The 12,639-nt window shown below is 52.6% G+C and overlaps 1 protein-coding gene across 4 annotated transcripts in view; it reads right to left on the reverse strand.

Moving 5' to 3' along the window:
- The window catches only part of LOC114592879 (LIM/homeobox protein LMX-1.2-like), a 96,467-nt gene that overhangs the window by 4,802 nt on the left and 79,026 nt on the right, over positions 1-12,639 (reverse strand). For 2 of the 4 annotated variants that reach the window (XM_028721168.2, XM_028721166.2), the window contains exons 4-8: positions 7,085-7,317; positions 5,140-5,297; positions 3,603-3,680; positions 2,093-2,219; positions 697-855 (exon numbers count right to left, since the gene is read on the reverse strand). In XM_028721168.2, the coding sequence (XP_028577001.1) occupies positions 697-855; positions 2,093-2,219; positions 3,603-3,680; positions 5,140-5,297; positions 7,085-7,317 (755 nt within the window). Of the gene's footprint in view, positions 1-696; positions 856-2,092; positions 2,244-3,602; positions 3,681-5,139; positions 5,298-7,084; positions 7,318-12,639 lie in introns of all 4 variants that reach the window. The other 2 variants (XM_028721167.2, XM_028721165.2) reach the window with 1 other exon arrangement.

Raw genomic sequence — 12,639 nt, forward strand, 5'->3', positions numbered from 1 at the left:
ACATGTTTAATGCAAGAAAGGGTTAGGACTATAGAGTAAGCTGTCCTGACAGGCTTAGCTCACCTTAGGAAGAACTAAGTGTCAAGCCTTTGTTCCCTTCCATCTACCTAAGAAGCTCAATGTGCGAGGAGGTCTGAGCTGGTTATTGCAGCTCAGACCACATGGCTCTTACAAGCCTCTCTTGAGTTCCTATACCCAATAATTGAGGAACTTTCACCACTGTAACTAAACTAAGTGTTACTGCCTCTGCAACTTTTTTTGAATGCTGTATGGAAAAGAACATGAATATGACCTTTGGAGAGTTTGTAAGTAAACCATTTTTCACTTACCAAATGTGTGGTTTTTAATCTATGCTAGGGGAAGAAGGAAGCTTTGGAACTTCTAAGGGCATATTTTAAAGGTCTAACAGTCTATTTTTCCATGCTTTGCTGCATATTTTGTGATTTTAAATTTCTGCCTAGGTTCTCTCATCAAAGAGTACTTGCCCCAGACTTGGATCTTGGCATCCAGGGAATCCTCCTTTTATGCCTATTCTTTTCCTTGCCACCAACATCTATGGAGGGAGATTTTTACTTCTGCTATGCACCCACTGGCAGAAAAAACTGTGCAGGAGCATTATGTCTCTGTAGGAAAAGTGTGACAGAGGGGTCTGGTGCACAGCACATGCTCATAGCAGATTCCTCTGGAGAAGCTCACCATAGGGGTGGAGATGGTCTCCTGGCAGCTGGGGTGGGGTGAGTCCTTGCCGGTACAAGTCTGTGCTGTAGCTGTTCTGATCCAGGGGAAGCAGCTGCTGTTGGGCAATCCTGGAGTATGGCACCATCAGACCCTCGATTCCATGCACACTGGCACCATCTGTTGAAGCAAGGAAGGGGGGAAGCCTATCAGCCAACACTTTGGATTTAGTAATAACACTCTGTGTGTGTTTAAGTAACAACCAAGTTACTGAAACTACTCTGTCCTCTCAAAAGCTGTTTTATTTTTGAAATACTTGGCTCTCACATCCTCTCTGAAACAGCACTTAAAACAGCCAGGCCTGGGGAAAAGACAGACATTGGGGAATGCAGGTTTGCTGCTATGATCAATAATTGCTGTTCCAGGCATATCTTTGTTGTGAATAGACAACTTGGAAGGCCATGTATAGCCATCTCCTGATAACCAGTATTTCATTTTAATTTATTTTAAAGCAAGTTTCTGTCCCTCACAGCTGCAGAGTGTGAGTGGAGACTGCTGATTCCTCAGAAGTCAAATGAAGCTTTTGATAGGACTTCAGAGCTCTGTGTGCCTGTCCACACTTTACTTTCACTCCAGGGAATCTTGGGGAGTGTAGCTCTCTCTAACACTGGGGTGGGTGGGGGAGGAACCACTGACCCTCGGGTGCTGTGGGACTCTAACTTCCATCAGCACCGGCCACCAGCAGGGCCAGCAGAAAGATGATGGGATGCAGTCAGGGATGCAGTCCACCAACATCTGAAGGGCCACAGATTCTCCTGAGGCGCCAGTATCCTCACAATGCCACACTCACAATCCCAAATGTAAACTGGTGAGTTAAAGCCATTTCTATTTTGTGCACAGACTCCTACTCTTCTACAGTAACGCAATCCTGGGGTGGGGGTGGGGACCCAGAGCTGTTTAATTACAATACACTATTTTGATGGCATAAACCAGGGCCAAAATATAGACTGCAAGTTACAAAAATGGTATGTTTGCTCTCCCACTGAATGTGCAACAAAGGTTACTGTTCTGTAACTGAGCAGATGCACACAGAGGCACTCACCTGTTCATGGTCTCATGGTGAGATGCACTGTATTTCTCTTTCGTTTATAGTAATTACTAACGGAGCCTTTGGCTGCTGGGGAAGGAGCCTCAGAGAGTGGTGGGAAGGCAGGGACCTTCAGTCCTTGCAATGGCTTCTTTGGGGCAAGACCTGCTGGGAAGCGTTGCTGTGACCACTAGCCCTGAGATGTTTTGTTTCTTTGAGTTAACTTCACTGACATCGGTGCTTTATTGTTTTGTTGCTGACCTCCGCCTGACTCCAGCTCCTGACACCAAGGGACTCAGGTGCCCTCGAGTTTCCGCCAGAGGTTCTCACCTTCGCTGTCTTCATTGCTTTGCCTGCTGCTCCTTCCGGTCCCCCTTCCGGTGCCCAGGCGTGGATTGCCCAGCTGCTCCTGCTCCTGCTGCTGCTGCTGCTGTTGCCTGCGGGCGATCTTCTTCATCTGCAAGGAGGAGGACGGATGCTCCTGGGCAGGGGTGCAACAAAAGGGGGAAGGGAGGACAGAATCCCCCTCCTAAATTGGGGCGAGGGGGTCTGTCCCCTTCCGAGGCCAGTGCCACACACCTGCCCCTGCCTTGCATCGGATGCTCTCCTCCCCTCCCGCCAGCGCTGCACCAACTAAGGTTGCCAGCTGACAAGAAGAAAAGGAAGGAAGGAAGGAAGGAAGGAAGGAAGGAAGGAAGGAAGGAAGGAAGGAAGGAAGACGGCCCCTTAAGATAGACTACTCCTTAAGTTTTAACCGTGGTTTAAGCTGAGGAAGTCAGCAGGCATGATGCTGCTCTGTAAAGTTGCTCAGAGAACTTTGGCTGAAGTGTAATGAATTATCTTCGATAATAGCAAAAGATGTGGTTTTCCACAACAGGGAGCTAAATATTGTTCTCTGGCTACTTCCTGCAGACCAGAAACCACAGCTCAAGGCATTGCTGCTGGGCCAGTGAATAAAACTGGCACTGATTCATATTGCGCCCACATTTAAAAGCAACTCTAAAACACCAGACTCAGCAAGGGTTGCCACTTCTTTTTTGCTGGGTTTTTGTACAGTTCCTGTGCCCTTAATAGCTTCATGACAGGCAGAAATTCAACAAGTGCAGTAATCCCAGCTTGAATAAGTAGGAATGCTGAGAGAAAGACCTGGGGAATTTCTGCCTGGCACAGGAGCCCTGCCAAGGCAAAAGCATAGGCAGTTCTGCTCTGGGATTGAGAGAGCTCAGCTGCAATTGCCAAAAGTGTGTGCTCTTGGTTTGTTTCAGCATTTATAGCCCACCTTTCTAAACGTTTAGGGGCCTATTTGGGATAAGAGCCAGAATCTGACAGACAAAGGTGTTCCTCCTCTTAATAATGGTCAGGGATTGTGTGTTGCTCAGAGGCCTGAGAGTTCCAGCCTCACAGCAAGCCGATCGGGCGCCTGGGAGGCGTGCGTGCCCTGTGCCCAGGGGCGGGACCAGCTGCCCGTGGGGGCGGGGCGAGCTGGGGCAGGACGCTCTGCGGGGCCTCCAAGGGGTCTGCCTGCCTCTTCCCACTCGGCCGCCCTACAGCTGTGGGGGAGGCGCCGTCAGACCATTTGGGGTAGCGTGGAGCCTGCGGGCGCCCAAGCCACTGTGTCACTCCCAGGAGAGACGCATGGCTTGGGTGCGCTGCAGGCCCCGCGGTGAGTGTCGCCCGACATTTTGTCACCCCCTTCAGTGGTGACACCTGGGGCGGCCTGTCCCCACTGCACCCCCTTCCCCTGCCCGACTCTGGCAGAGAGAGATGCCCCTTCTCCTTCCTCCTGTTTAGTCAGAGATAGGTTGCCACTCAAATGTAAAGCTCTGAGGCCGTCACTCACCTTGGCTCTTTGATTCTGGAACCAAACTTGCACCACCCGAACAGTCAAGCCTGTTTCAGCTGCCAACGTCTCCCTCACCTGCCCAGCGTGGAGAGTGGAAAAGCGTCTGGTTAAAGAGAGTTCCATCCCTCTCAGGTTGAGGCTAAGAGATGCTATGCGCTGCCAAAGGATTTGCAGGTTCTCCCCTCCCCACACCTGATTGCTAAAAGAAAGCAATCTACCCGCCTCCAACTCCTCAGGGCTGAAAGTGGGGCTTGTTCAGCCTACAACAGGGGTCAGCAAACTTTTTTGGCAGGGGCTGGTCCACTGTCCCTCAGACCTTGTGGGGGGCCGGACTATATTTTGAAGAAGAAAAATGAATGAATTCCTATGCCCCACAAATAACCCAGAGATGCATTTTAAATAAAGGACACATTCTACTCATGTAAAAACACGCTGATTCCTGGACTGTCCACAGGCTGGATTTAAAAGGTGATTGGGCTGGATCAGGCCCCCGATCCTTAGTTTGCCTACCCATGGCCTACAACATTGTCTGTGGGTAGGGATCGACAAAACTAATGTTGGTCTCTCATCCTTTATTTTTATCTTCCAGTCTTAAATTCAGTTCTCCACATTTCCAGCTTGTGATTTGTTTAAAAATGCACAAAGTTCCCATGAAATTTTGTCAGAGTTTAGTGATGTTTCTCCTAACAGACACTTTTATAAACAATTCCCCCCTAACATTTGCAAAGCTAAGCAGGGTCTGGTCTGGTCTCAAATTGGATGGGGGGGTTGCATATTGAGATGCCTGCATTGCGGGGGGTCGGACGACATGACACTGGCTGGTCCCTCCCGCTCTCAGATTCTATGATTCTGTGAACTGAGTGTGGGCTTGTTGTGGACTGAGTCTTGCTTTAAGTGTTTTGCTTAAAAAACTTTTTAAAATTATCTTATTGCCTTGAATGGAGGTTTAGAAGGCAATTAATAAATTGATGACAACAAATGCATTTTGAATGTTTGATGTTTTACTATGTTTTATGTATGCTGTAAGCTGCCCAGAGCAGCTGGGGAAACCCAGCCAGATGGGTGGTATACAATACTAATACTAATAATTGCACACTTTCTCCACACACACACACACACACACAGAGAGAGAGAGAGAGACGTATAGGCATTTTTTGACACATTAGTTGGAGAACTGGATCAGAGCTGAATGAATTTTGATGAATAGCTGCATTTCAGTTCATGTAATATTTTGCATTAAAATGAGGTTTGCATTAAAAGATAGGTTGATATCAAAATGTGAACTAAAATTAATCTCTGCCCAAGCCTATGGGAAGAATTCAGGATATTGCTAAGCCACTTTTTCCGTCAGTGCAAACATCACTGCTTGCCTAAGGCAACAATCTGCCGCCCTCTCCCCTGACCCCCCCCCCCCGGATGTTCTGGGGGTTCTCCCACCCCTAACAGCCAATGGGGAGGAGGGACAGGAGGAGAGGGCGGGGAAACTCTCTTATCCCCCCCCCCCCATGCAAAGGGATCTTCTGTGATACTGGACCTTCCGGCAGGGCTTGGAGGAGACTTCGAAGGAGGCCTTGAAGGCCCGGCGCTGCTGTGTGGTGAGGATGGTCCGTGGCCGCTTGGAGCGCTTGTGGTCCTTGGCTTCCTCGCTGCCTTTGCCCTGCGGGTGGCTCCCATCCTCATCCTCACTCTTCACTATGAAGGGAAATGGAAAACACCGGACTCAGGATCGGGTGCCCAGTGGGAGACAGCTTCTCTGTCCTGCCCCCTTCAAGAAATGCAGGCACTCCTCATGGTCACTTCTCTCATGGGAGCCCCTGCCACAGGAATCTGTGCTGTGGACGGGGAACCTGCAGCTCCCCAGTTGTTGCCAGAATATGTCTCCCCTTATCCTTCGGTTGGCCAAGCTGGGTGGGACTGAAGGGAGTTGGAGTCCAACAACATCTGGAAGCCCCTCAGGGAAAATATACCGGTAAATTAGCATTGCTAGCACATATACTGGCTAGGTCTCCTGTTTCCTTCATCTTAATGAGAAGCCTTATAAATGAGAATTGAGACGGCACCTTAAATGCCACCAGCCTTTGTGGACCAGAGTCTATTCCATCAGATGCTGCAAAAGCTTATGGCATTAAAAAACTGATTCATCTTTAAGGGGCCGCAAGCCTTTTTGTTGCTTTTGCTGCAACTAACAAGCATGGCCTCTTTGGGGCACAAGCCTGGGCAGTGTAGATGGAGGTCTGGGACTGTCCAGATGACAAGACCCCCTCTTGGCCTTGCTGAGGTGGTCCAAAGAAAAGCAGAGCAACACATTTGGCACCAGCTTGGTGGCAGGAGTTGCTGGAAGGGACTCCACTCCAGATTGGTGTCAGGTTTACTCCTGAGCCTTCTCCTGAAGATGTCAGGCTGAGGTGGCATTGAGCTCACAGAAGCGCTGGGTTGGCAGCCTTGAGCCAACTGCTGCCACCAGAGGCTCAACGTTGCATTTTGCTACTTGTGGCCAAAGGGGAACATGCTGCCCCACTGCAGCTCTGCAACTGCCCCCCCCCCCCGAAGCCTGCCTTGCCTGGGTTGCGTGGCAGCAACTGCAAAACAGCCGTGCCTGCTTCTAGTGAGAGCTCACAAAAATCTCACGACATCCCATGCTCTGCACAAGATCTCATGAGATTTCAGAGCACTCTTGTGAGATCTCACCAAACTCTGCTGCCACTGTTGGTTCTGCTTCCCTGGCGGGTGTGTTTGTGCCGGGGGACACTGCCTGGTGGGCTTCTGCTGCCTGAGGCAGTCGGTTCACCTTGGCTCATAGGAGGGTCGGCTGCAACAGCCCCCTTGCCCCATTCTGAGGAGCTGAGCACTGCCTCCGCTGGGAGGATGCCACGGCCCCTGCCTCTCCTGTGAGCCAGTGCTGCATGCAAGCAGTGAGATGGGTGCAGAGATGATGCAGCGGAGGAGGCCTGGACCGAGTGCGAGTGGAGACACGGCATGCACACATTGGAGGAGGGTGCCCCTCAGGCTCCTGCTGCATGGATAGGAATATGTTAGAACATAGGTTCATTCATTTCAGTGGGTCTGCTCTAAGTAGGACTAGCTTTGGGTACAACCCTCTGTCTTTTAAGGTTGCACCTGTTCATTCTAGCCCCTTATCTAAGGTCAGCAGCTTCACAGGAGGAGGCCACAAAGCCTTGTTGTTCCTGGTTGAAACAGGAACTTGTGCATTGCATTCTTAAGCATGGCTATTCAGAAGTAAATCATCCTGAATTTGTTGGGTTTCCCCTGCCCTGCCCCACAGAAGTGTGATTTGGATTGCAGATGGGGGCTTTGTGGATGGCAGATTTGGAACTAGAGTGGGAGGGCATGGTATCCATTTTCCTACATAGGACTGTGCTTATGTGGCCTCAGATGCCCAAGGTGATAGGACTCTGCCCATGCTCAGAGACATTTGCCTCCATCCCTACAAAGAAGGTCTCATTGCTCTTGCCTCTCACCTGACTCGGTGGGAGCGGGGCTGATGGCGCTCAGCATGTCTCTCTCCTTCTCATAGTCACTGCGGCAAAGCAGCTGCCCTTCTTTGAGCACAAACTCATCACCACGCTGCAGCCGCCTCTCGCACTCACAGCAGGAGAAACAGTGGACGTGATAGACGTTTTCCAGCACCCGCATGATGAACTCTGAGGGAGCCACTGCTTTGAGGCAACCACTGCATTTAGTCTGGAAGAGCCTGAGAAAAAAGGGGAGCCAGACATTGAGGCAAAGCAAATATGGTGGAAAGAGACCACCCTTGCAAGGAAGTCCACCTAAGTGACTAGTCCATTTTTGCTAGGCTTGGTGTACCTACCTGTGTGCAGCTACATTTGCTTGGTGAACCTACATACATTCCTGGGTGTGTTAATAAGGTGTGGCACATCAGCAGCCTGGAATCTGGAACTCTTTTCCAATTTATGAAGATTTTCCTATCTGATCAGCCATGAGTGAGTCTGACTTACCTCAGGCCAGACCAGGGGTCTGCAACCTTTAAGACAAAGAGAGCCACTTGGACCCGTTTCCGAAGAAAAAACACCTGGGAGCCACCAAACCATTGCAACATTTAAAGCATGCGCGCCGCTGCCCTCCGATCTGACAGCGGGCAGGAAGGTGACATCGGGACGGTGCGATGTCACAGCCAGTACAGCGCCCGCCACAGTGGGGAGTGTCGGGGCACACAATGCGCCTCCTCCCCTCACTAGTATCTGCCCCGGAGCCGCGGCAGAGGTGTAAAAGAGCCACATGTGGCTCCGGAGCCACGGGTTGCAGACCCCTGGGCCAGACAGACAGACTTGGCCATTTGTTAAGGAAGGGTCTCGGGTGATAGATGTCAACTCAGCCTGGCCAACTACCAGGAAGGCAAGAGGCAAAGCTAGTTCCTGCTTCCCCACCACTCTCTGCTGGGGTGGCTTTGCCCCCAGAGCCTGCAAGCATACCAACCATTTTGTTTTCATGGTTTATTCAGACGTGCCAGGTCTGTTCTCCCAGGTGGACAACAAGGCTATGCAAGCCCTCGGCCAAAAAGAAAAAGAAATCCAAATCCCAAGCTAGGATTTACCTGCCCTGCTCTTCGTCTAAGAAGCTCAGAGCTGCTTGTATATATTTTCCCCCAGAGCGTCTCTCATCCATTGTGACCACTAGATGCTGGATTAGATCCCGTAGGGCTCTTTGTACCACTTCCATGGGTTTGTAGGGGAGAATCAGCAAGAAAGCAATGGGCCGACCATCTTCCCTGCCAGCTGATTCTCTTGAGCAAATGCTTCATCCATACTCACATCTGTTATCTCAGCAAACACAGGTTTGGGAAAATACATTTGCCAAGGCAACTTCTTGTTCCATCTTTACTTCACTGTAAGGTGGCAAGGCCTATGGCTTTCCCTTTATTTTACTTTGATTTATCTGTATGTTTTAGAAATAATAAACAGTTAACTGTTTATTGTTGGCTTTTGCTTTGATTTAGTCAAATCCAGATTGCTGGATACATAATAATTTTCTTACTGAGGTTCCTAAACATAAACAAAAACAAATCCTGATCGACGATTATGAGGGAAATGATGGGGCAAGTTCTCTGCTTGGAACTCCTTGCAAGGGTTTAGCTCCTCCAATTTAAGGGAAGTGTAACACTGGGCAACAATTTTTTACTTTTTGAATGTTGTCTAGATTTCTACAACTGATTTAGGGTATTTTTGCACTGCTGAATCAGGAAATGGCATCCGTTTCTCGCCATCAGGTCAGGTTTACTGTAAACTGAATGGTGGCCATTGATAAAGGTAAGTACACGTAAATTGCATGTTGCTTCACCATTTTTCAAACTTCAGGGCTTGAACTTCCGTTTCTTGGAACTCCTGGAATGCTCAGCAGCAGGGAGGTCTCTCTTCAGAGTCCAACAGTAGTCAGCCATCATGACTGCGTCCCAGCGACCCTGATACCTGGTTGTCAGAGCTGCCCGAGGTCCCAGCTCACAAAGGACCAACGCCAGTGCGTTACTATTTACAAAAGTCTTTATTGAAGTTCAGTTTCGATTTCAAAGCCGCGGCGCGCAGCTCTACGTCCTAAACTCTAGACCGCCGAAGCTCCGTCTGAATCTCCTCCCCCCAGACACCAGTTTAAGACTCTAGCCTTGCTCCACCTCTTCCTTTGCTCTCTTCTCCTCTGGGCCCGCCTGTCCGCTGGGGTCTCGCCTCTTCTAGACTCTTCTGACGCTGAGTCTCCTGAGTCCTCCCCCTCCCTCCGGCGGGCTTTAGGACCTGGTTCCCAATCCGGGTTTCCTGTACATTTGAACTTGGCGCGCGCGCCCAGCCGGCCACCTTCCTCCTGACCGTTACACTGCTCCTGTCACTGCTTCCCCCTTCGGGGAGGCTAGCTGCACCTGACTCTCCCTCCGTTCCCTCACTCTGCGATGGAGGCGTGGCCACCCCTGACTCATCTTCTCTCCCTGCTGGAGGAGAAGCTGGCCCTGATACATGTGACTCTTCCCCCTCACTACGCTCTGGTGGAGGAGCTGGTCCTGCTCTCCCGCTGCTGCTTTGGGAGTCCCCGCTGGCCCCTTGCTTCTGGTGTGTCCCCCCTGGGACCCCCCTTGCCCTGGCCATCGGCGCCCCCCTCTGGGAATCTTCTGATTCGCTGGAGAGACTCATGGAATCTCTCGGGCCACTTTCATACTCCCCTACGCTGCCCTCAGATTCTTCCCCTTCGCTCTCCATTTCCTCTCTCCCCTGTGCCTCTGCTCCTGAGCCCCTGACATCCATCCCCCCTCGAAGCCCCCCCTTCCCCCCTCCCCTTCTTCGGGTGCGGGTTCCGGGTGCTCCAGTGCTGTGGGGGTGAGTGCGGGGTACAGTTCTTCCCCCCTGGTGTGCAGCCCGCCAGCTGGATCCGGCGAGTCCGTAATGGGTTCGTCGACGTCGATCTCCTCTGCTTCTATCTCTCTGCAGCTGTGCTCGAACCCAGGATCCTCCCCCAACACGTCCATGTCCGTCTCTCCCCCTGTTGCCTTGGGCGATGCTGTGTGTAAGGGCCCCCTCAGCAGTTCCCTGCTCCACCCCACCTCCGGTTGATTGTCCCACCAATAAGAGCGGTCTGTGGCAAACCCCGAGAGTGATCCCTCCGGGGATCGTGTGTCTGGCGCTGGCTCCTCATATGATGAGAACCCCTGGAACGTGCTGGCTGAGAGTGTGGGTGTGAAAAGCCAGTCGTCGAAATAATCTGCCGGCATAGGTCTGTGTGGGAAGAGTGCATGGAACTCGTCTTTGAGGTAGTGCTCCTCCACTGCATAGTACGGTACCCGCCTGTTGGCGCTGGCCGGGGTACCTTCCCTGGCGAGGAGATATTCAACTCCCTCTTCCCCCCATCTCGAGTCTAAAATCTCCGTGACCTCGTTGAGTGGCGCCGCCCTCGGTGACCCCTCCCCTGTTGGCGATTTGCTGAGTGGGTCTGGTGCGTTCCCTGGCGCCTGAAACCTGTGGGGTTCCTTGTAGGGTGTGAGCACTGATCTATGAAAGACCGGGTGCATTCTGGAGCCCTCCGGGAGTGCCAACCGGAAGGCCACTGGATTGATTTGTGCCTCGACTTGGTAAGGCCCTAGCTGCTTGTGTCCGAGCTTCTTCTTAGCTAACGTTCTGGCCGGCACTGCCTGGGCTGCTAACCAGACCCAGTCCCCCACCTGGATGTCTTCCCCGACTCTCCTGTGCCTGTCTGCCTGCATTTTGTAGGCGTGTTTTGCTAGCTCCAAGTGCCTTCGGAGTTGCTCGTGGACCTCCTGCAACTCTGCTGCCAAGGCCTCTGCTCCCCGTGGCTCCCCCTCCCCCTTCGTCTCCAACCCCGGGAAGGTTCTGGGATGCCGCCCATTGTTGGCGAAGAACGGTGTCACCCCCGTAGACACGTGCTTCGTGTTGTTGTAGGCAAACTCGGCCAGCGGTAGGTAGTCCACCCAGGTCGCGGGCTGTTGATTCGCGTAGCATCTCAGGTACTGCTGCAAGATGGCGTTGACCCTCTCCGCTTGTCCGTTGGTCTGCGGGTGTCGTGCCGACGCTAAGTTGATCTTGACGTTCAGGATGTCCAGCAGCTTCTGCCAGAAGCTCGAGATGAATTGGCGACCCCGGTTGGACAGGATGGACCGCGGCAAGCCGTGAACCTTGAACACGTGGTCTATGAACAGCTTGGCGGTCTGTTCCGCTGTGGCCACCTTCGCGCAAGGAATGAAGTGCGCCATCTTGGTGAACAGGTCTACGACCACGAGTACCGCTGTTTTGCCTCGCGAGCTGGGCAGATCTGTGACAAAGTCCAGGGCCACTTTCTCCCACGGTTCGAGCGGCGTCTGTAGCGGTTCCAGCAGTCCCGCCGGCGGCCTGTATACTGGTTTGGCCCTTTGGCATGTGTCACACCTAGTGACGTAATCCGCGACTTCTCCCCTCATCTTGGGCCACCAAAAGTCTCTGGCTATCAATTCCGCCGTCTTCTCCTTGCCGAAGTGCCCGGCGCTGGGCGCGTCGTGTAACTGCTGCAGTACTTTCGCGTGGAGGTCGTCTCCCGGCACGTAGAGGGCCCCCTTGCACATGAGCAGTCCGTCGCGTATCTGGAACTCGTCGTCCTTCGCTGCGCCTCTTCGCACCTCCTCCATCTTGGATTGTGCGAACGAATCCGTCTGCAGCGCGCGACGTACCGCGTCCAGGTCCACGGTGGCTGAAGCGCACGCCCACGCCTTCGGTGCGAAAATGTGTTTGGCCGCCACCGGTGCCGCTTCCTCGAGATACTGCGGCTTCCTGGACAGCGCATCCGCCATGACGTTGTTGTCTCCCGGGATGTATTCTATCCGGAAGTCGAAATCCGCAAAGAACTCCGCCCAGCGGATGTGTCTCTGGTTCAGGAACCGCGCTGTGCGCCAGTACTCCAGGTTCTTATGGTCCGTGCAGACCTGCACTGTGTGTCCGGCTCCGATGAGGAAGTGCCGCCACGCCTTGAAGGCTGCATGAATGGCCAGCAACTCCCTGTCCCAGATGGTGTAGTTCTGTTCAGACTTGCTGAGTTTCCTGGAGTAGAATGTGCATGGCCTCCAGTTCCCTTGCGGATCTTGCTGCAACAGGACCGCCCCCACCGCTCTGTCTGAGGCGTCCGTTTCAACCCTCATTGGTTTGCTGGGGTTTACGTGCAGCAGCTGTTCTTCGGACGCGAAGAGACGCTTGAGTCTCCGAAAGGACTGCTCCGCCTGGTCCGTCCAGGTGAACTTCTTCTTCTTGGAGCTGAGGGTGTCCGTGATGGCCGCCGTCTCCATCGCGAACCCCTTGATGAACTTGCGATAAAAGTTGGCGAATCCGACGAACTTCTGGACTTCCTTCCGATTGCGCGGGCTCTTCCAGTCCAACACCGAGCGGACCTTGGTGCTGTCCATGGCGAGTCCCTTGTCGGACAGCTTGTAGCCCAGGAAATCCACCTCCGTCATGTCGAACTGGCACTTCTCCAGTTTGGCGTAAAGTCTGTGCTCCCGTAGTCTCTGCAGGACCTCCTTGACGTCTCCCTCGTGAGC

Source organism: Podarcis muralis, chromosome 2, assembly GCF_964188315.1.
Source record: "Podarcis muralis chromosome 2, rPodMur119.hap1.1, whole genome shotgun sequence".
NCBI classification, from domain to species: Eukaryota; Metazoa; Chordata; class Lepidosauria; order Squamata; family Lacertidae; genus Podarcis; species Podarcis muralis.